We start from the raw sequence: 24559 nt of genomic DNA, 5'->3' as shown, positions 1-24559 counted from the left end.
TCATTTAAAGCGGTGATTGTATGAGTGCGATGAAAGGTATTACCTTAATTGCAAGTAAGTTCTCAGAGTTGTATAGGTGTCAGTGGGTGGTTTCGAAGCCTCACTGCTGTTCCTCCCATAGTTTTATAAGATTTCTTTCTTAACAGGTGTTTGTTATCTGTCCTCCCCACAGGTGGACAAGGTGTGTGACCTGTCTACAGGGGAAGCCACACACATGCATCCTACTAGACCTGAGGTCAAAGCCTCGACACTGACCTTATCTTCTCCTTTTCCATCTTCCCCTTCCTCCCATCCTTCATTAGAGGAGTTGCAGGGGCAGTTAGGTCACTTAAAAAGGTAAGGCAAAGCTACAAACATTCAATCCTTTAGTTAGATTCCAAACTTTACTACTGGCTCTTCATTTTTTACAGTCAATGTTTTTTCTTGTTACTTAGCTACACTACTAGATGGAATGTAAACTCCACTTAAATAAAAATTGACTAGGCCTATATGACACGACCTAAGGGGTTGGCCAGTGTCTATTCACAGCTGTCACTTTTTGCTTTCTTCAAATGGCTAGTTGGATACAATTCACAACCACACACTGTAAATGTAGTGCCTGGTCCAGCTTTTTTGAAAGGGGTTTGCACAGTCCATGCCCTCCACCTGGCCCAGTCTGAGGCAACCATCCTGTGCCCACAGCAGCTGGTAGTGAGGTGAAGTGTGGGTAAGATTAATGTTGACGGACCAACAATTTCCTGTTTACCCAGACAGCCATACCACCAACTCTGCACACTGTAACTTCTGTCGGTGCTGTGCTTTTTTGGAAATCGAATTTCCCAGAGGAACCCACCCGAGGGATTAATAAAGTTCTATCTAATCTAATCTAATCTAATCTAATCACTAGCCGGCCTCGATTACATAGCAGCACTCACAAAAACACACACACAGACACCCTCTTGCAGTGTTGTCTACCATGAATCACTGCAGTGATGCCAGCCTAGCTGACAGGTCTGGCCTGGCACTAGCACCACCATTCATGGCAACACAATCCAGCTCACTGCTTGCTGCCAACACTGACCAGCGCACATGTGAGTGCTGACCACATCAGAGGCACGGCAGCACCAAGCGCAGTAAAGGGAGACTCGTGTACAGCTGAAAAATGTGAAACATGATAGAGTAAAACAACATTTATATTTATTATATATTTAAATCTTTGCACATGTGCATATGTTTGCATGCATTTGTTTACTGACTTGACAAATTCATTCCATTTACTGTCTCAATTTTGATGTGGTGTGGGGAAAAATAGGTTTCGATTTATATGTGGTATACTCAGTGTCTGCATGTGCATGATTGATCACTCTCTTCCAGGGTCAAATGACTGTCTTTTCTCCCTCTTCCCCGTGTTTCCTGTCATGTCACCCTTTTTTTCCCTTTTTTTCTTTCCCTCAATCCCCATTTCACCTCCCTGCATCCTCCTTGCTTGCAACAATCTCACCGGGACTCCAACTCCCATCATTCCCAGTTCATTCCCTCCGAAACATTTCAAGAAAAATAAACAAAATCTGGAAATCCTCTCTAGGTAAGCATGAACCCAAGAGACACACTTTTTTCTTTTAGAAATGGAAGGTGTTACAGTATTGTGCTAGTATAGATTGTTCAGATACTGCTAACAGGTGATTAACTTTGTGTTTTGGGAGATGGGTGCATATTGCATGTCTTACAAACAGCGGTTTTATCAATGGACTCAACACATTACCCTATATGACCCCATGTGTTTTTAAGCCTCTTTCTCACGGGTGGCGGCAATGTGTGTCCGATCAAAATATCATGCCATTGTTTTGTTCATGATGACAGTGTCTATATTGATAGCATCTGTTAGCATTTCTGGGAAGCTAAGAAATTACCACACAGCATCATTGAGAAAAATGTGCTGATGCAGTGAAGTGGTCACATTCAAAGCCATTCATTTCCTGCCACCATCAGTATCATCACATGGGTGCAGGTCATGCTTTCATGCTTGTTATTAGCAGTGTTGGGAAGGTTACTTTTAAAATGTATTCCACTACAGATTACAGAATACATGACCCAAAATGTATTTTGTAACATATTCCGTTACGTTACTCAATGAGAGTAACGTATTCTGAATACTTTGGATTACTTAATATATTATCATGCTTTTTTACAACTACATGAATGTACTATTGCTGTGTGATTTATTACTATTACTGAAGGTTACTCGCCATAATACCAACTAGATTTTTAAATCTTAATATAAAATGAGTAACAGTAGGTGGACATTAGGTAAGGCTGCACTTTTTGCAGTCATCTCGTATAGAAAATTATTCGGCGCGTATATAAAACAGGTCCACGGCTCCGAACCGTAGTAAAGTGACCTCTGGCTAATGCGTCGGTTCTGTGTCGGGCTCGTAGCCGAAAACTAGCTTTACTTTGTTGTCTGGGTCAACTTTGCTAGTGAGAGACAGAGAGAGGCGTTGAAAGGCTGCTCCAGCGAAACTTATTGTTTCGGGGGAAAACACGAACACAGTGTACAGTCGAGTCTTAATAGGTTACTTACAACTGGGCTCGTCAGGCACTCTTCTTGGCTGCAGTGGTTATTATTATATTTACATGCTTCCAGCTCCCGTTTCTGCTCGTTGACAGCTCGTACTTTTCCACTTTTTCTCCCTCCCTCGCGCTCACAGACACATAACGGTTATGGCAGTCCATTCTCTCTGCAGCATGGACTACACTGCCCATGAGGCTACATTCTTTAGGGCTATGCCTGTAACACTCTGCCTATAGCCTTCATATTAAATAATTTTTAAAAATATTTCTTTACGTCATTATGAGAGGCGAGATTGAGACACAGGCATTTGAGCCTCTTAATGCGTGTTTTGTTTGGGTTTCCACCAGCGTGGAATTACCAAAAATAGAGATGGCATAGCCTAACATATGAAACAGGAGAAGACCGCCGTGTAATCCCTTTATTTCAGCAAAGTAACTGTATTCTGAATGCCACCTTTTTAAACGGTAACTGTAACGGAATACAGTTACTCATATTTTGTATTTTAAGTACGTAACGGCGGTACATGTGTTCCGTTACTACCCAACACTGGTTATTAGTGTCATTGTACGGAAACACAGTGCCTCACCACCAGCTGCCCCAAAAATGTGACCACTAATGGTACAATTGCACGGTGCAATTCTCAATTTTAAACTTTCAATTTTAAGTGTACTGATTGTGAAGAGGAAGATATACGTCTGTATAAAAATTATACTTGTGTTTTTTTCCCCAGGTATTTTTTGAATACCCTAGATCGCTATAAGTCCTTCTTTGGCATGTTACCAGAGCTTCTATGCGAAGTGGCGAATGATGAGTCCACTTGCTGGAGCAGAGATGGAGTGGTGAAAAGGTAAGAGAAATGTGTTGCGTTAGAGATAAGAGCTTTCTTTTTTGCAAAACGACATTGCAGTATTGCATGGATGCAGGCTTGTTGGTGTTATTTCAAACAGAGATGTAATACCTTGCCTGAGATTTGACAGAAAGTGACCTCTGTGTTTAAGTTTGTGCGCTTGTGTGGAATAATGTTATGAGTCAGCGTGGCTGGCTCTCGCTAATCACTGTGGAAATAAGTAAGTCATTAAATCAGTCTCTGCACTGAATAAATGCAGGCAGCACAAATGGTTGGAAGGCGCTCCTTTCCTTTGTGCTGGAGTCATTTTATGAGTTGTTAACTATGCCTTTCTCTCTTTCCAATAGTTTAAGAGATATTTATTTTTTGCTGATTTATAGGTGTGGCCCTAAAACCCTTTTCCTGTTCATGGTTAAGTACTGTGTGTGGTTATGCATTACTCCATCAGCATAAGAAGAACAGACAAATGATACAGATAACTGAGCCAATGCGAGTCTGTAAATGATTCCCCCTGCTGGATCTGATTCTTAAAAGCTGTGAAAGCTTGGTCCACAATAATGACAAGATTATGTGCTGCTTCTACTGTGGTGGCCTTAAACTGGCCCCCCTTGGCATTTCAACTTAGTGCTCTGTTATGGGAGTATTAGCTTTGACAGTGAAAAACAGAGGACCAAATGATGGCTTCCCCCATGAGTGCTTATCAGATCTTTTGGCCCAGATTGAGGTATGCATTATTTTCTAGTACATGGAACATGGACACGAGTACATGGAATAACATCTTGTGCAGGAATAGATGACTCACATTCTAAGAAGAACCTTTTTATTATCCTCGTTGGATAGCAGTATTTTGATAAAACTCTTCATTGAAGTTAGCTGTACTTTCAAATCTTATTTGTTTTTATTTGGATCTCTTCTTCTCTTCTCTTCTCTTCTCTTCTCTTCTCTTCTCTTCTCTTCTCTTCTCTTCTCTTCTCTTCTCTTCTCTTCTCTTCTCTAAGAAGCCAAAGTGTGTGCCACATGCTTGTGATCAGATATACACGAGGAAGCAAAAACTGTGCACGCCATCCATAATTCAACTCCTATACAGGGAGTGCAGAATTATTAGGCAAATGAGCATTTTGTCCACATCTTCCTCTTCATGCATGTTGTCTTACTCCAAGCTGTAGGCTCGAAAGCCTACTACCAATTAAGCATATTAGGTGATGTGCATCTCTGTAATGAGAAGGGGTGTGGTCTAATGAAATCAACACCCTATATCAGGTGTGCATAATTATTAGGCAACTTCCTTTCCTTTGGCAAAATGGGTCAAAAGAAGGACTTGACAGGCTCAGAAAAGTCAAAAATAGTGAGATATCTTGCAGAGGGATGCAGCAGTCTCAAAATTGCAAAGCTTCTGAAGCGTGATCATCAACCAATCAAGTGTTTCATTCAAAATAGTCAACAGAGTCGCTAGAAGCGTGTGGAAAAACCAAGGCGCAAAATAACTGCCCATGAACTGAGAAAAGTCAAGCGTGCAGCTGCCAAGATGCCACTTGCCACCAGTTTGGCCATATTTCAGAGCTGCAACATCACTGGAGTGCCCAAAAGCACAAGGTGTGCAATACTCAGAGACATGGCCAAGGTAAGAAAGGCTGAAAGACGACCACCACTGAACAAGACACACAAGCTGAAACGTCAAGACTGGGCCAAGAAATATCTCAAGACTGGTTTTTCTAAGGTTTTATGGACTGATGAAATGAGAGTGAGTCTTGATGGGCCAGATGGATGGGCCCGTGGCTGGATTGGTAAAGGGCAGAGAGCTCCAGTCCGACTCAGACGCCAGCAAGGTGGAGGTGGAGTACTGGTTTGGGCTGGTATCATCAAAGATGAGCTTGTGGGGCCTTTTCGGGTTGAGGATGGAGTCAAGCTCAACTCCCAGTCCTACTGCCAGTTTCTGGAAGACACCTTCTTCAAGCAGTGGTACAGGAAGAAGTCTGCATCCTTCAAGAAAAACATGATTTTCATGCAGGACAATGCTCCATCACATGCGTCCACGTACTCCACAGCGTGGCTGGCAAGAAAGGGTTTAAAAGAAGAAAAACTAATGACATGGCCACCTTGTTCACCTGATCTGAACCCCATTGAGAACCTGTGGTCCATCATCAAATGTGAGATTTACAAGGAGGGAAAACAGTACACCTCTCTGAACAGTGTCTGGGAGGCTGTGGTTGCTGCTGCACGCAATGTTGATGGTGAACAGATCAAAACACTAACAGAATCCATGGATGGCAGGCTTTAGAGTGTCCTTGCAAAGAAAGGTGGCTATATTGGTCGCTGATTTGTTTTGGTTTTGTTTTTGAATGTCAGAAATGTATATTTGTGGATGTGGAGGTGTTATATTGGTTTCACTGGTAAAAATAAATAATTGAAATGGGTATATATTTGTTTTTTGTTAAGTTGCCTAATAATTATGCACAGTAATAGTCACCTGCACACACAGATATCCCCCTAAAATAGCTAAAACTAAAAACAAACTAAAAACTAGAGATGGACCGATCCGATATTACGTATCGGTATCGGTCCGATACTGACCTAAATTACTGGATCGGATATCGGAGAAAAATAAAAAATGTAATCCGATCCATTAAATATCACGAAAGCAGCTCACAAAACGTGCGACACGCCGTAACTCGCCTCAGAACGTTAGCACGTCGGAGCAGTATGCATCACGTGATAGAGCGGCTGTGGCATGCGGGACCTGTGGTGGTCTGGATAGCATGTGGAGCTTCGCTAGCAACCCGGCATTTCATCTCCGACAAAGTTATCCCGAGAGAAGTAAAGCAAGAGTGTAAGTCCACCTCTGAATGTTTGTAAAGCATTCCTGCATTAAGCTTAACAAGCGATATATGGAGCGACTGCCTCTTCTTGCTGCTACTTCAATCATGAAACTGCTTAATGATCAGCTGATCGGCTTTTCTGTCGCGAGTCCGTGTCTCTAGTTTGCTTTTGGCCCACTTTGCACCAGAAAGAGGAAACCAGCGGATAAACAACAGCAGCACGTTTAAGCTTGATCAGCTGTTGTTAGAATTTATTTAATATTACTTTCTACTCGAGGATCTTTTTCTACGTAGCTGACGGCTGGTAACAGTGCAGGGGCGGATCTAGCAAAGTTTAGCCAGGGGGGCCGATAGGGCATTAACAGGGAAAAGGGGGCACAAAGACATACTTTTCTTTCTTATTCTCATTTAAAATGTCTAGCTTTTAATAAATAATTATCTGACACCCAAAGTTTTAATTTGATGCAAAATGAATAGAAGTCCATTACTGTATATAGTGACTATTAAGTCTAATATATATATACTGTATATACCCTAGTAAGCTATAGTACTTTTTCCTTTGGGAAGGTACCATCTGTGCAGTCTGCAATTTTGTTGAAGAAAGATGTTGAATCTATTTAATATTTCTTGAAAAATAATTGATTTCTGTGCATTTTTTTTCACACTGCATCAAATTAAGGTTGATTACGTCGATTAAGCATCATGAGGTGGAGCGTGAGGGGTGGTTCCCTATTTTTTATTTATTTATTTTTGTTGTTGCTGGGAGTTGGAACCCTATTAGTTAGGTTGCTTAATATTTACGCTAAGTACTCTTTAAAATACCAGAATAGGGAGGATGGTGTAGGTTTAAGTTTATTAGATTGATCAGTATTGCTGAACTATGAAATATTTTTTTTGCATACAGGTATAACAGAATAGCTTTAGTGTAGTTGTTGTTTTAAACTTGAGTATGAACTTATACAAAATGCAGCAAGATATTTAAAAAACAGCTTTGTTGATTAAAAAACACTATATCGGATTCATATCGGTATCGGCAGATATCCAAATTTATGATATCGGTATCGGACATAAAAAAGTGGTATCGTGCCATCTCTACTAAAAACTACTTCCAAAAACATTCAGCTTTGATATTAATGAGTTTTTTGGGTTCATTGAGAACATGGTTGTTGTTCAATAATAAAATTATTCCTCAAAAATACAACTTGCCTAATAATTCTGCACTCCCTGTACAAGAGAGTCTAACTAATGTGGTTGTGATCCTTGTTTGTATTTACTGACAGTGTGTGCGTGTCATTTTACTACTACTACTATGAAGACTATAGATTTTTCAGCAACGGTAATGGGTTATAATAGTTTGTTGTCACACACTCCCTGGTGGGTGCCAGGTCTTTCCTTATGGTGTCAAGTGTTCTTGGTTTGAATAAGAAAACAGTACCCTACTGAGACATTTGGCACAACTCATAAACTGTTCAGCTTGGCCAGTGGCTATTCAGCTAGCCTCTTTCACTGTATCTGACGCAGTTGGCATGTATTACAGTGAAAGGAGGGCAGGACAGGGCATGAAAAGGGTTGCCATTTTGGTGCCGTGGTGCCCCCTGTGCCTTGGAGTGCCCCTGATGAGGGAAGCATGGTGTAGTGATCATGGCGAGGGAAGCCTTGGCAGCATAAAGATCCATTGTGAAGTCAGTGGAGAGGGGCACAGCCCTGCTGTGGGGACCCCCAAAGCCCGGAGGGTGAACAAAGACCCTCCTATGAAGCTGCATGGGAAAGGCTTGGACATCACTGCCATTACTTACTGCCACTACTGACCATGCCTGGGAAAGTTGTATGAAAATGGCAATGAAGTAGAGAGAAATGAAGACAGTGAGAAACAAAGAAGAGAAACGATTTGTTTTAAAAATACAAGAAGATGAAAAAAAAGTATTATCCTTTATGGACATGTGCTGTTGTGTTTGTCCACATGATAGTCTTCTTTCCTGTATGGTGGACACAAAGCCACTCGGGGCTCAGCGGGTTTTCCCAGTGGACAGGACACAGATGCAGACACTCTCACATATCAGTCCACATGGGATCCATATGCTAGTCAACTGCAGGGGAGTCATTCATTCAGACACAATCATAATGTGCTCAGGCAACGAGACACACATCTAAATGTGGAAACTCACACACACATACAGACACACTTCCAAGCTATAATACTTCAAAGTACATCAAAGGCATTTGGGATTGAAATTCCCTTCCTCTCTTTATTCAGCAACTGATAACAGAGTGGCAAGCGGGGGGCAAGCAGTTGTACTTAACAACTAAAAATGTGTTTTGGCAAATGTTCAAAATCTCAGAATATTTACACCGACACAGGTGCGAATACTTTGCTTCAACTTTTCCGGAAAAATAAGCTCAATCAAAATGATCACAGTTTTCTTTTTTTATTTACTATTTTTTTAGGTTAGCCACTCACTCGATAGCTATGGTGGTGTTATTACAAAGTGAAATAACTCACTTTAATTACATAATTACAGGTATGCTTAGAGATACTGTGTGCATGTTTTCACACGATGCTTTATTAATTTTCTTCACTTATCTAATTGTAGTTGGGGGGTTTACTATATTTGACACATAAACTGGATATATTTCAAAACATAAGGGAATCATTTGCTCTGTGAGTATGCTTCTACAAATATTTTAAGAAGTTAACCTGACACAAATCTTAGCCACCTAGTGTTGAACTCTTCCAAGCGATTTTTGGTCTGTCTGTTATTTATTATGGCAACCCCTGCCGAACAGCGTGGCTTCTTTAATCTGAAGGAGGCTGAAAGGCACACGTGTCTGAAAAAAACAGCTCCAGCTGGTAATTAGACTGTTTCAGAAAAGAGATGGAGATACTTGCATACAATACTTCTGTGAGAAAAACTAACTGTTTCATACTAGCTGTCCCTTCATGGATCCTAGCGTCCTCATGTTAAGGAGGATGCTACCATGCTACACATGTTACCATGGCATCTAAACATGCTAAACATGTTAGCATGACAGCAATGCTAACATGATCCCTTATCCAACTTAGGGTTGCAGGTGTGCTGAAGCCTATTCCAGTTGTCATACGGTAAGAAGTGGGGTACTTCCTGGAAAGTTCCCAGTCTATCACAAGTCTAACACAGAGAAACAATAATTCAGACTCAGCTGCTCCCTTTAGGGGTCGCTACAGCAAATCATCTGTCTCACAATTCAAGGATAAGAGTTCGCATCTATAGTTAGCTAACCTAACAGGCATGTCTTTGGACTTTAGAGAGAACCCACGGAGGTACAGCAAAAACATACAAATACCACACAGAAAAAACCCCAGTCGCCAGCGGGTACAAACCTTAAACTCTCTTCCTGTGAGGCAACAGTGCTAACCATCACACGACCACGTTCCCTGCAGTCAGAAATCATTGTGTTTATTGCATAGCCCACTCTCTCTGCATTGGCCTTTATGAGGAGCAATAATCATTGCAACAGTAACAGTAAATCCCACAAACCCCCATTGGTTTTTTTTTAAATGCAATATTCATGTATACCTAACTTATTCATATTTATACTATAAGTGCATCCTCATTGCTATGGAATTCTGCAGAGAGAGGTGTAGGTGCTTTTTAGTGTATTATTCTAATTATTATAAAAGTTTTTTAAGAATAGATAATTCTATCACCTATATTATATGACCCAATACAAACGATTCCACTGTATTGGGAGTAGCTCAAGAGATGGTCCACGTACAATACAGCAGTGTGAGTCTTTCTGAATGCCTTGCATTTTTATAAGGTTATGACAATCCATTTGTTTATCATTTTGACATCTGGAATCCATTCTGTTATTGCAGAGAGTAACAGAGAGAGCGCTGCGCTGGGCAAAACGTTCACCCCTCATGCTCTCACTCGTTTTTCTTCACGCCTTCTAGTCCCATCCAGTTATAGCCTTCTCTGTGTCTGTCTCTCGGGTTAGGAGAGTTCAGTTCCAAAAAATGCGAGCGAATTGGATAATGAAAGAGGGAACTATAAATTAATGACCATATGCAGAGGGAAGACATTCCCCGCTTTGTGTGCAGTCTGTGTGCTTCACATATGTGCCTCAAGACCTGTGTTTTGGTGACAAGCAGGACGATAGAAGTTCGTTATATTTAAAATGTAAAGTTGCAATAATATGATAAAGCAGACATGGTGGAATTGTGAGAGTCATGATTTGTTTGCAGAGAAAAAGTGGAGCATTTTGGAAATTGCCTACATATGTTTACATTTTCTGCCTCTACACCTACCCTTTAACCCTTTGCCATTGTGTGCAACAGCTTCCCTTTTTACTACCTCAATTCCCCTATTCTACTTCCTAAGCTCTTATTCAGCAGCCCCTTCCTTTCCCATAACCCTGGTCTACTTCCTGGGACCTTAGTATGACCCACGCTGCATTGCTTTGACTCTTTTCTCTTTGGGCCTGCGTCTTTGTGGTGTGGGTGTGTATATGTGTGCACACTCGAGAGAAAGAGAAAACAACAGTGATCATATTTCAGTATTTGTGAGGTATTTATACTCTCTGAAGAAATGCTTGGATTCTGAGTTTGGATTCATGGATTTTCTAAAAATGGGGACAAGTTTAGATGTCAGCAGATGTAATTCTGTTGGCATATACAGCTATTTGCCAATGTGGTTCCTGCATGAAAAGTGTTTATGAGTTTCAGTCTCTTCAAGTTTTGGTTTTATGGTGTGCCTTGAGCACACTGTATATTTATAAAGTTTCTTTCCAACTTCTTTCAGTCTTATTCTGATTGTTTTTATAGAGGAGATGCAACTTCTCCCTTAGAGTCAGTCAGTGCACTCGGTTGAGCTAATATAATTAAATTTCCACAATAGATTGGCATGTTTTACTGGAGCAATTCCTACTGGGCGAGGTAGACACTGTGCACTCACTAACCTCAGTGCTTGCCCACTGGCAAGGCATCAAACTCATAGCAGAAGAGAAAGGATGAGAAGGAGAGGATATGTGTGGTGGGGAGAGGGTTAAGGAAGTATGAAAGAGAAAACAGTGGATGGAATGGCAGATGAACTCATGGATAGTTGAGGGGGAAAAGGAAGATATAGGTCAGTGGCAGCAGGAAGCAGCAGCTTAAGGAGAACCCTCTGTCTTTGTGGCTTAATTCACTCTATGAGCCTGTTTGAAGTTTGCACTGTTTCTCTGGTTGGCAGCCAATAGTGGTCAGTGTGTCACTGTCTTCTGTGTGTGTTTGAGAGTACTGTGCATTCAAGAAATTCTGTTTGACATTTAAGTGTAAAGAACTAGTGAAGAAAGGACAAAGAAAGCTTAAATCTCCATGATGTCAACACCGCTGCAATATGCAGTTAAATGGACCAAAGGGGATGCATTTGAAACAAAGTTTTATTGTACGGTATCGGAGTGTCTTGAACGACTTTACAGTTACTCAGTGAAGCTCTTATTTACATTCACTCACTTAGCATACACTCCATGATTATCATGTTACAGTGTCACAACTCTGTGCATATCTATTGTTAAAGAACTTATAATGAGAATTCACTTACTTTTTGCTTTAATATAATAAAATCCAAGGTCACAGCATGTGTCACAGTTATATTTATAGAGTTTTACCACACCAAACAGTTGTTTTGCCATTCAGTGCTACACATGTGCGACTGCGACATGTTGTTATGAAAGGGACATATTGCAGAGAAAACAAAGACAAAACTTTATCTCAAGTAATACAGTCCACAGTAAGAGACAGTTATATCAGAACTACACACTCATATTCTCATGTTCAATGTAAAGTTTGCACTAATCAGCGTTATAGAAAATCTACTCCAGGCAGACATATCATATCTATGTGGCCACATGATGATGGTGGCTATATGGATTTCACAATTTTTGTTGTCTGCTGACAGCACACATACAGTACTGTAGAAAAGTCTTGAGCCAACTTTCATTCTTTCCTCATATTTTGCTTCCAAGGAGCCAGGCGTTCTTGTAATTTTTTAACGTGATCTTGAGCAATAGTTCTTCGTTCTTTCTGAAGTGATTTTTCTTTCTTTTCTGTCTTTTTATTTTTTTTACCCGTGCATTTTCAGATGAATGCTTTTTTCTTCATTTATTAATCCACTTAACACTGACCTATAAATTATTCAAGCGTAAAAGAGACAAATAACTCAAGGAGTGCAATATTGTTGTGTCTGCACATAACAGGCAACTTAACGAAGAATCAATTTTAAATTCGAAATCATTTATCTGTATTTCAGGTTCGAGACCACACCTCATACAGTCCTCTTCCAGTTCTCTGTCTATATATGACCCCCCTGCACACATCATTCATATTTCTCTGGTTAAATCAGCAATAAATGCCAAAGACAACGCATTGTGACAGGCATGAAATAGTAATTTTACACCAAGAAGGTGAGGAGCTAGAGTATCTGAAAGTTGTGTCTTTAAGAAATAGGCTAAAAATCCAACAAAGACCTATAGTTATGGGTGCACATAAGTGGTCCGCAGGTGTGCATTCATTGTCAAAATAAAAGACGCGCACAAGATAAGAAGTTGCAACGCACATTTGTGTACATATAAAAGGCACTGTTTTTGTCCACTAGAGTGGGATTTTCACGGCATATTCTGCACCACATCTCTGTGCGTTCATCATTTGTTTGAAGCCAGCTCACCTCCCGCAGCCACTTTTCCGAGAATACACTTCTTTTGCGGTTCGGACTCCTTCTGACATTTCTTTGGCGGTGGAGGAACACCAAAGCAATTGCTTAAAGGAGCTTGCTTCTTCGACATCTTTAAGAGTTCTAAACAAATGTCTGTCCTCCTCCAGAAAATCGTATGTACGCAAACGCGCATTGCAACTTCTTATCTGTGGCGCGTCTTTTATTTTGACAGGAAATGCGCACCTGCGGACCACTCACTCGTTAGAATTGGTCTCAGTGGAAGGGTAGTTGACAAAATGCCATTCATAAAGCAGGAAAAATAAGGAGAAAAGGATCTGAGCTGAAATTCACTGGCAACAGTGAATTGGAGTGATGAATCAAAGTGACCAATTTTTGGTTTAAATTGTTGTCAATATGGACAGAAGAGGTCAGAAGAGATGTACAACAATGAGTGTCTACAACTTTATGTAAAACAAGGTGGAGGTTCTGTCATGATTTGGGGATACTTTACACAGAAAAGTACTGTCAGATTTTGATCCACCATCAGTACTATCTGGAAAGCATCAGAGTGGCAGCAACTACATTTTTCACCATACAGATGATCTCAAAGGCACCACTAATGAAGTAAAGGCATGCATGGTTAGAGTGGAACTCTATCAGTCATGGATTAACCTCTCTAGAGCCAGGACCTCAACTTTATTGAAGCAGTGTGATATCTATAAAGATAGAGGTCAGAACAAAAGGCAGCCAACATCCTTCAAGTAGCCTGGAGAACAACTCCTGAAGGCTACTTCAAGAAATATCAAGGAAGCTTACTAATAAAGTTCTGGCTGTGTAGAAGAATACAAGTGGTCATACCAAATACTGACTTTCAAGCTCATTTGCAATAACAAGCTCTGTTATCGCCTTGTATTGTGTATTTTATTTTATATTTGCACGTTTCAATAAATCACTGCAGCTATTTGAAGACATGAGGGGTAGCTTAAGTACTGTAATACATCCAACACACAACTGCATCACACAGTGTGATCAAATTTGACTTTCAGAGCTAAGCACCTCTGTCATAACTATTTATAGAAACACTTTTATCATTTTTCCCAACAGATTCATCAGACCTTGCACATAAAATACAGACCTGACCTAGGCAAGACATTGATATATATGTACACATATATCTTCCTGCTGTATGAGGTAATGTTTACCTGTAGGCCTAAATTTAGGGCATACAGTGAGTATTGGCAACATTCCCTGTAGAGTTTTTGTGTAAATGTGAGTACAAGTTTCAGTTTCCAGTGAGTGTTTTTTATAATCAAAGTGAGAATGTGAGCAAGATGTCTCCTTTGAGTCTAGTTACAAGTTTAAGAGTTATGCCAAGCTTTTACTGAAACCCACTGTAAAGGTATATGAATTTAAAATGAAAAAGAATGACCGGCACGGGAGGAGAGAAGGAAAGCTAACAAAACCAGCTCTGTACAAACAACAAAAGTACAGTCCACTACTGTGGAGGCTGTTGTGTGTGCCTGTGATCTGTGTTCAGTGTGTGTATGTGGTAACCTGAAACCACAGGGAAAACGTTCCTAGAATTCCTGGTGGGTTTGGTGTCATGGCTCGCTCACTGGAACCCCCTGAGTGGTGCTGGGAATGTGGCCTCGCCACGGAAGAGCAACAGAATAAAGGGAAAGTCCCGCCCTATTTTCATACATTCATATACACTTGCTGCCATGTAAATGCATGCACGCACACACACCAATTAAGGAATATATACATGAAATAAAGGTAAAGGAGAACACTTCTGAAAACAAATTCATGAACTATATATTCAAAATATATTTGACTAGTTTCTATGTCTTGACCTAATCAAACCAAACTAGTTCTTGTCCCAACGAGAGATATGGTGAGAGAAAAAAATATGCAGGGTGCTGAAGAAGCTGAATTGTGATTAAAAGAGGTGAAGAAACAGAACTGTATGCTAAAAACAGGTGAAAAAGCTGAAATTGTGCTGAAAATAGGAGAAAAAGAACAGAAAGAACAGAAGAGGCTGAAATTTTTTAGGCTACTCATCTCACTGAGCCAAACTGGATCTCAAGTAACTGGAAAAAAAGGTGAAAAAGCTGAAAATTCTGTTGAAAAGATGTGTACTTTTTGAATTTTTTCTGAAAAGAGATGAAGAAACAAAAAAATTGGGCTGAAAAGAGGTGAAGAAAAAGAAATTTGTGCAGAATAGAGTTGAAGAGGCTGAAATTTGTGCTGAAAAGAGGTGAAAATGCTGAATGGTCAGCAAAAAAGAGATAAGGAACCTGAAATTTGTGCTGAAAAGAGCAGAAGAGGCTGAAAATTGTGCTGAAACGAGGTGAATCAGCAGAATGTTTTGCTGAAAAGAGGTTAAGAAGCGGAACTTTGTGCTGAAAACAGGTGAATTAGCAGAATTTATTCGAAAAAAAGAGGTAAAGAAGCTGAAATTTGTGCTGAAATTAGCTGAAGAATCTGGAATTTGTGCTGAAAAGAGGTGAAAACACTGAAAATTTTGCTGAAAAGTGTTGAAGAAGCTGACATTTGCATTGAAAAGAGTTGAAAAGATTTAACTTTTAACTGAAAAAAATGTTGCTATAAGCGGGACTCGAACCCCGCCCTCCTGCTCTGAGAACGGCTGCTCATCTCACTGAGCTAAAACATGAATCAGCCCAGCAGGCAAAACTGATAATGTGGTCCCATTCAGCAAAATGGGCCAAAAAATGGCACGAAAAGCTTAATATCTCAAAAAGTATAAAAGTTATGAGCACCAAAAGATACAGCAGGAATTAGCAGAAGGAGCAGAACAGTTTAAAGTTTGAATGGTGAAAATCGGCTGAAAACTGAGGGAGTAGTTAACCAGCAAAGGTCTGAGCAACTAGAATAATAAGGTAGAAGAATAAAGAGAAACAGGAACTCACAATTATGATTTTGGATTCAAGTGATAAATGAAAATTGGATCTGGTTCATAATATAACTGCCAGATTTGATCAGTGATATAAGGTGTTGACTTGGCTGCTTCACAAATGGCCCCCTGCTGAGGAGAATCAACAGCACTCAGTTTAACAGAGCTCCAGTTAGCTAATTTCTTTTCTTCTGTTAGCCAGAAACAAAAGATTAACACAATCAACCCTTTGGCCATAACTGTTAAATAATAATAGTAGCTTGTAATTCAGGTACTAGGTCAAACGGCATACAATCATAGACTTACAATGTATTTAAGCAAGCGAACCTCAATACAACACTTAATTGATGGGTGTGCTGTGCCTAGGTGAGCTAACAGAGTGCAGTAGGCATCAGATAAGAGTCCAGTAGCTGACTGTATGTGGGGGAGGGACATACAGAGCTCATTTATTAATCCCAGTAACATGTGAAATTATGTGGTTTGACCAATTTCCCTAATGATATGATAACAAAAATTTAAAAAGATAAAAGATAAAAATTAGCATTTTTAGCTCACAGTTGGCCTGCAGTTGTTGGGACTGTTGCCACGCATCAGGAGTTTTGGGTTAAACCTGCTGGCTGGGGCATTCTGTGTGTCCTCGCTGTGCTTCTATTGGTTCTCTCTAGGTACTCAGGCTTCGTATCACAGTGTGAGAACATGCTTGTTAGGTTAACTGGTGTTTCCAAATCAGCAGTAGGTATGGATGTGAGTGTGATTTGTTGTCTGTCTTTCCGTGTTAGCCCTGCGATAGACTGTTGACCTGTCCAGGGTGTGCCCTGCCTCTTGCCCAGTAACAGCTCATATATCCTCCAGCTCCCCGTGGCGTTCAGCTTCATCAGCGGTGATGGTGCAGTCGTGGTTCCCTTTAGGTTTTAAAGTGGGGCTAATTTCAGGTTAGGATCTGGCTCAAGGACATGAGTAAAGGTACTATCACACACTGCAACAAGGAGAGAGACAGCACAAGTTTGTAAGAGTAGAAAAAGCAGCTTACTTCACCAAAGACACAAATAACTTAGCATAGAGAGAGCGGAACAAAACAGAACACATGCAGACAAGCCTGGTTGAGAGGAATCTCCCCTGAGAGTGCCAGAGTCAGACTGCAGAAGGATTGAAGTTTCAAAGGCCAATGCAGTGCAGTGCCTCTAGTCACTTCCTGTAAGCTGGAGCACAGCACATAGAACCTTAAAGCCTGAGTGCCTTAGGATTTTCACAGTGCTACTTACTTACTTCATGAAGATTAGAAATGTGCTTTGGCCCAGATAATTAAGTGATTTGCAACACATGCAGCAGTGCTTTTAAAATATCTCCTGTAATGAACTATAAGTCAGAATACAATAACATCTATTTGCATATCTGTGTAAAATCAAGATTTTGACATTACTAAAGTCCCAAAAGACCACCAGCTTGACGAATGATAATGAAATCACAGACACCTAAGAAGATTAATTCCTTATTAAAGCTATTCACATATGCCTGCTCATGACAAACATGATAGCTATGGCTGGGAATTCTGCCAAGAAAGCCATTTTGTCAATGTGTTTGTCAGTGCTACCATCTGCGTGACTTCATTTGGATAACACCTCCCTGAACTTTGCCCTTCTTCTTTTTGCCTGCAGTACAGTCACTCTGTTTTACTTCTTGACTTTTACAAGAGTTTGCACAACATTGTGATATATATATGTTATTCTGGTGTCAGTAAGCTGCACTTAGAGCTGACTCCTTCTATTGGTCAATCGCTATTGATATATGAGTGCTTGTGGGTTATCTATCTGTATATTGATTGCATATAGACACAGTGAATGTACTTTGTGGCCGTCTGTGCATGCTCTGAGTGGGTGTGCATAGGTTCATGACAGACGATGGGTTTGACTCCCATGTGCCCTTTGCGGCAGCAGAGAATCTGAACCACGACCTCCTCCGTCAGCACTCCCACAAATCCCCTCTACTTTGTACGTGGGTATGTCTGCATATGAAGATGTGTTTTTTTTTAATGCCTTGAACATTACCACTTAATGCCCTTTACATATACAGGGAATATGGAGGCCTACAGTACAGTATGTGACATTATCCATTCCTCTTTTTTTTGTCCCTGTGTCTTATATATTTTGGTCACTGAACCTTTATGTGAACACAAAGCCAGCTTTTACATACATATGAAAAATATAAAATGTGGATTGTGCAGATTCAGCTTACGAGTGGTGGACCCCATGACTGGGTTTTAGTTTACCCTGGAGCTGTCAACCTTAAGCATTAGATCACACCATTCTGACCCGGATTAGACAGACAGACAGACAAACAGGTGGTCGAACCACCCCAGAGGATCATGGTCCACTCCACCCGTCTGTCCTCTGTGGCATAGTTTACCCTCCTGGCTCTGCTCCTGCCTGCCCTTGTCTGCCTTCCAAACACCAACTGCCCCACTAGCTTCCCCCCAGACCTCTGGCCTCAGTTATCCATGCTCTCCTCGGCATGTAGGCATGTGACTGGAAGGAGGGGTTACATTCATCAAATTAGGTCTGGCAACAGTTTCTTTTTTCACACATTCACTCTTCTTTCTTTCTTTCTTTCTTTCTTTCTTTCTTTCTTTCTTTCTTTCTTTCTTTCTTTCTTTCTTTCTTTCTTTCTTTCTTTCTTTCTTTCTGTATTATATTATGTGCATTTACGCCTGAGTTGGATCCCACTCATGTTTTCAGCTCTCTGTCACTTCCTCTTTTGTTCATCCTTCATCCCATTGTTGCTAATGCACATACATGATATTCTTGAACTGTGACTAGTGACTTATCTACGCGACCATGTGAAATGTGTATTGGGCAATGCTACCACCTACTGGTAGAATAGAATAGAATAGAATAGCTCTTTATTGTCATTGTTACAAAAACAATGGCAGTTTGGCGTTGAGGGGGGGGGGGTGCTGTTGCAACTATAATAAATAGTGTTATAATAACTACAGTTTAAAGAGGTAGGAATGTTGGTTGCATTAAAGTATACATAGAAATATGGATTATAAATAAGGTGTAATGGCCATGAGTGTTGGCAGTGCAGTTATCCTCCAATCAGGGTGTCTGCCAATGTCTGCCAGCCTGTGGGTAAAGACTTCTGTTGAGTCTGTTTGTCTTCGTCCTGATGGACCTGTACCATTTACCAGAGGGAAGTGGGGAAAAAAGTGAGTGTCCAGGGTGCGAGGGGTCTTTGATGATGATGTTGGCTTTCTGCTGAAGTCTGCCTTTATAAATGTCTCTGAGGGGGCTTAGTGAGGTGCCAATTGCCCACTCTGCTGCCCTCACCACCCGCTGCAATTTCCTCTTGTCCTCCGCGGTGCAGCAGTTGAACCAGAGTGTGCAGCAGTAAGTCAGAAGACTCTCGATGGTGGAGCGGTAGAAGTTTACTACAGTCTCTGGGGTAACTGGGCCTGATGTAGTTTCCTGAGAAAGTACAGCATTAGTTGTGCTTTCCCTACCTGGTGGAAAATGTTTGTATTAGGCATTTGTACTATAAGTCACTTGGCTTATACTTCTTGTAATAGGTTCTATTGATTCAGAACTTCTATATCCTTCATTAAACTTTAAGATCTTAATGATTACGGTACTGTGAAAAAGTCTTGAACCACCTTCTTAATATTTTGTTTCCAAGGAGCCAGACTTTCCTGTAATTTCTTTAAAATGGTCTTGGGCAGAGGTTCTCTAGTCTCTAGTCTCTAGATTTGTCAGCATTGGCTCCTTTTTTACTAATTTTTTGTCCAGTCCTGACCAATTGTTTGTTTTGTTCGATAAACCACTTAACAGTGACATGTGAGTCATTCAAACACACACACAAAAATCTCAACTGATGAACCAGTGTTATGTCAACACATAACAGGCAACTTAGCCAAGAAACATTTTAGGCTGCATCATTGTTACAAGCAACCTGTCACAAAAACACATAAATTATGTCCATAAAAAAACAAAATAGGGAAACTCGAGGACAAAAGAATAAGTGACAAGCCTAAAAAATCTGCATTAGATGACCAGTATCTGAAGGTTATGTCTTTATGAGATGGGGAAGAAAAGACCTGGGAGATGCATCCTGCCCATCAGTTGATTGACCTACTGTCTGCCAAACCTTCATTAGTGGTGTCAGTGCCAAGAAACCATTTGTAAAGAAGGAAAACAGGGAGAAAAGGCATGAATATGCCAAATCACACAAGAAATCGACTAAAAATCTGTGACAACAGGTCTGATGGAGTGATGAATCCAAATGTGAAACCTAAATCATCATCAGTCTGTACAGAGGAGGTTAGGAGAGAGGTATGACCGTTAGTGTCTATAGCTGGCTGTAAAACACAGCACTGCCACGATTTGGGGCTGTGGTCTTGGGGATCTTAATTTTAATTGTGAAAATATGCTAAAATTTTGATACACCATGGAATACATCCTGGAAAACATCTGATTGGCAACAGGTTCATTTTTAAGCATGAAAATGATGCCGAGCACACTGCAGTGAAAACATGCCTGGATAGACAAACACACAATGGAGCATCAGTCATGGATTGGCCTCCCCAGAGCCACGACCTCAACGCTACTGAAGCATCTTGACATAGAACAGAACAAACGGCAGTCAAAAACCAACGAAGAGCTTTGGGTGTTCTTCATGAAGCCTGGAGAACTATTCCTTAAGGCTACTTAAAGAAATGACAAGAAAGCTAGCCCAAGAAAGTTCAAACTGTGTTGAAGAATAAAGGTCATACCAAATATTGACTTTCAATACTCTGTTTTTGTCTTATAAACCACTGCACCTGTTTCCTATCTTCCTAACAAAATTCAAAGCAATGACTGTGATTCAGGACTTTTACACAGTATTGTAATTCTATTGCTTTGAAAACAGTTTGTATTTGTAGTTTGTAAGAAATACAAAGAAAAGTGTATGTGACTTTTCAAATGTGCAAAAAATAGTTTTCTCTGTCAGGAAGTGATGCTTGCCTGCTTGTGATTTTCGTGTGTGGGCATCCTGGACATGACATTCGTGTTCCTCCAATCTAATGGGGCTGCATAATGTTTTCCCAGAAGTCTGTGTGGTCTATTGAGTCAGCCTACAGTATGTCTGTTGGTACATCGAGGCAGGCGACACACTGAGGTGGAGAACAGTTACACCCAGTGACAGACACACTCAGGCCTGGGAATGTCCTCAAAGCAAACCACGGGCCAATTATAGCTGTAATCTATATAATTGCCACCAGAGGCTATTAAAGCTTTAAACTCCATAGCTGTACTGTATGTTTCCATTTGTCTGTCTCTAAAACTAGAGACAGACTTTGACAAATGGCCACCATTTATTTTGTAATTTGTTTAACTTTCATGTAACCAAGAAATGACATAAATTTGTAGTTGTTGAATGAGAACATAGTGGCCCTTCCACTTAGAGGAAAATAAAAACGTCAATTTAAATTCCGTTGCTTTAATGTTAATTATTTGGTTTAGTACAAGTGGAAAATAAATAATAACAAAATCGCATTTTGCAGGTTTCTTTTCTTTTTTGTCATAGAAATTGTATTTTTTTTTTAAAACAATTGAACTTAATGAGAATTTATTGTATGATTTCTTAAAAAGGAGCTTTTGCATCTTTTCCTGGAAACATGGTTTCTATAAACAGCTTTAAAAATTATGAATCATAAACTGTTCTGCAAACACAGGCTGTAATAAGCTTATTTGACTTGTGAATTGCATTTAACACTTAAACCCCCGCGAGCCATCATTTTAGGGATTCCTACCTATAAAACCCGGAGAGCAGTCAAATGGTGGAAGTGGAAGCTAAATTGGCTAGTCATTCATATGTATATTAGGCTGTTAAGTAGGAATTCTGGAGGGAGGGGAGTGGGGGTGGGGGAGTGGAGTGTTTCAGTTTGCCATCTTGGGGAGAAATCAACACACATGGGTGTATGTCCTTTGTTGCTGACATTTATTGATAAAAACAGTACAAAAAACCAACCATTTGTACACATATGTACAAATAATGATAAAAAGTGAGTGAGTACATTTCAACATTTTCAGCAATCACTCACAATCCTGGCACTGCCATGGTATCTGTAGTCTGCATTTACCACATGTGTATCTGTAGCAGTGAACACATCGCACAGTGGCCTGATTTTTCTTGCATTTGTGTTTGACCTGACACGTGGCTCTTTTTCCAGGGCTAGGTGTGGAGGGTTCTGCCCGAAGCAACTGATCTTTTCTTGCCTTCTTCGCAGCTACATGAGAGTGAGCCAACTCTGTTGCAAGCGCCACCAGGAAGTCCACCCGTCTTTCCTTCGTCCCGGTGCATGCTTGATACAGCACATGTGCATTCAGTGCTGCCATGTCAATCATGTTATAAAACACGGCGACTGGCCAGCGCCGTGTTCCTTTGCGGACAGTGTACTCCCGAACCATCTGGTCCATCACATCCACGCCACACTTTGTTTTGTTGTAAAGGGTGACAGTGTTTGGCTTCCTTTTGGTGGTGTTATCAGTCTGAACCACGCTGTGCATGCTGCTAAGAATATAGACTGTCTTCTTCCGTTTGGCCGCATACGCCGTCAGCGTGGCAGCAGAGGTTGAAAACACCTAAGAAATAAGATAAATTGTTATTTTCATAGCCCTTTTACACACAATGAAACACATAAACATAGAACCACAAAAGACCTGCAACATACCTGAATTATTAGGCAACTTAACAAAAAACAAATATATACCCATTTCAATTATTTATTTTTACCAGTGAAACCAATATAACATATCCACATTCACAAATATACATTTCTGACATTCAAAAACAAATCAGCGACCAATATAGCCACCTTTCTTTGCAAGGACACTCAAAAGCCTACCATCCATGGATTCTGTCAGTGTTTTGATCTGTTCACCATCAACATTGCGTGCAGCAGCAACCACAGCCTCCCAGACACTGTTCAGAGAGGTGTACTGTTTTCCCTCCTTGTAAATCTCACATTTGATGATGGACCACAGGTTCTCAATGGGGTTCAGATCAGGTGAACAAGGCGGCCATGTCATTAGTTTTTCTTCTTTTATACCTTTTCTTGCCAGCCACGCTGTGGAGTACTTGGACGCGTGTGATGGAGCATTGTCCTGCATGAAAATCATGTTTTTCTTGAAGGATGCAGATTTCTTCCTGTACCACTGCTTGAAGAAGGTGTCTTCCAGAAACTGGCAGTAGGACTGGGAGTTGAGCTTGACTCCATCCTCAACCCGAAAAGGCCCCACAAGCTCATCTTTGATGATACCAGCCCAAACCAGTACTCCACCTCCACCTTGCTGGCGTCTGAGTCAGACTGGAGCTCTCTGCCCTTTACCAATCCAGCCACGGGCCCATCCATCTGGCCCATCAAGACTCACTCTCATGTCATCAGTCCATAAAACCTTAGAAAAACCAGTCTTGAGATATTTCTTGGCCCAGTCTTGACGTTTCAGCTTGTGTGTCTTGTTCAGTGGTGGTCGTCTTTCAGCCTTTCTTACCTTGGCCATGTCTCTGAGTATTGCACACCTTGTGCTTTTGGGCACTCCAGTGATGTTGCAGCTCTGAAATATGGCCAAACTGGTGGCAAGTGGCATCTTGGCAGCTGCACGCTTGACTTTTCTCAGTTCATGGGCAGTTATTTGGCGCCTTGGTTTTTCCACACGCTTCTTGCGACCCTGTTGACTATTTTGAATAGAACGCTTGATTGTTCGATGATCACGCTTCAGAAGCTTTGCAATTTTGAGACTGCTGCATCCCTCTGCATCCCCTTCTCATTACAGAGATGCACATCACCTAATATGCTTAGTTGGTAGTAGGCTTTCGAGCCTATACAGCTTGGAGTAAGACAACATGCATGAAGAGGATGATGTGGACAAAATACTCATTTGCCTAATAATTCTGCACTCCCTGTATGGCACGAAACCGCTTCCAAGACATCATGCAACACCTACACTTTGATGACAAGTCCACCCGCTGTGATCGAGCAAAGACTGACAAGTTCGCTGCAATTTCCAGTGTGTGGGGATCATTTGTCACCAACTGCATCACGTGCTACAACCCTGGTCTACATATCACCGTTGATGAACAGCTTTTCCCATCAAAGACTCGGTGCTGTTTCCTGCAGTATATTGCAAGTAAACCTGACAAGTTTGGGATCAAGTTTTGGGTGGCTTGCGACCTAAAATCCAAGTACATTTGCAATGTCTTCCCATATCTTGGCAAGGACCCCAATCGTCCCACTGGGGAGAGACTTTCTGAAAATGTAGTAATGAGGCTGATGGAACCATTCCTAGACAAGGGCAGAAATGTTACCACGGACAATTTTTTCACATCGCTTTCACTTGCGCAAAAACTTCTTAGACGGAAAACCACCATCCTCGGCACAGTCAACAGAATTCGCAGGGAAATTCCTCAATCCACTAGACAGACAGATCGCAATGAATTCACCACTCAGGTATGTTGCAGGTCTTTTGTGGTTCTATGTTTATGTGTTTCATTGTGTGTAAAAGGGCTATGGAAATAACAATTTATCTTATTTCTTAGGTGTTTTCAACCTCTGCTGCCACGCCATGCCAGGATTGTGAGTGATTGCTGAAAATGTTGTAATGTACTCACTCGCTTTTTATTATTATTTGTAAATATGTGTACAAATGGTTGGTTTTTTGTACTGTTTTTATCAATAAATCTCAGCAACAAAGGACCTACACCCATGTGTGTTGATTTCTCCCTAAGATG

At 40.8% G+C, this 24559-nt stretch overlaps 1 protein-coding gene across 2 annotated transcripts in view; it reads left to right on the top strand.

Moving 5' to 3' along the window:
- The window catches only part of gpc5c (glypican 5c), a 110657-nt gene that overhangs the window by 39437 nt on the left and 46661 nt on the right, over positions 1 to 24559 (top strand). The window contains exons 4-6 of one of the 2 annotated variants that reach the window (XM_080862146.1): positions 173 to 336; positions 1508 to 1564; positions 3282 to 3398. In XM_080862146.1, coding sequence (XP_080718272.1) covers positions 173 to 336; positions 1508 to 1564; positions 3282 to 3398 — 338 coding nt within the window. The remainder of the gene's footprint in view (positions 1 to 172; positions 337 to 1507; positions 1565 to 3281; positions 3399 to 24559) is intronic. The other variant, XM_080862147.1, reaches the window with a different exon arrangement.

Source organism: Rhamphochromis sp. 'chilingali', assembly GCF_963969265.1.
Source record: "Rhamphochromis sp. 'chilingali' genome assembly, chromosome: 16".
Lineage (NCBI taxonomy): Eukaryota > Metazoa > Chordata > Actinopteri > Cichliformes > Cichlidae > Rhamphochromis > Rhamphochromis sp. 'chilingali'.
The sequence above is the reverse complement of the archived record's forward strand: the minus strand, read 5'-3'. Positions and strand labels throughout refer to the sequence as shown.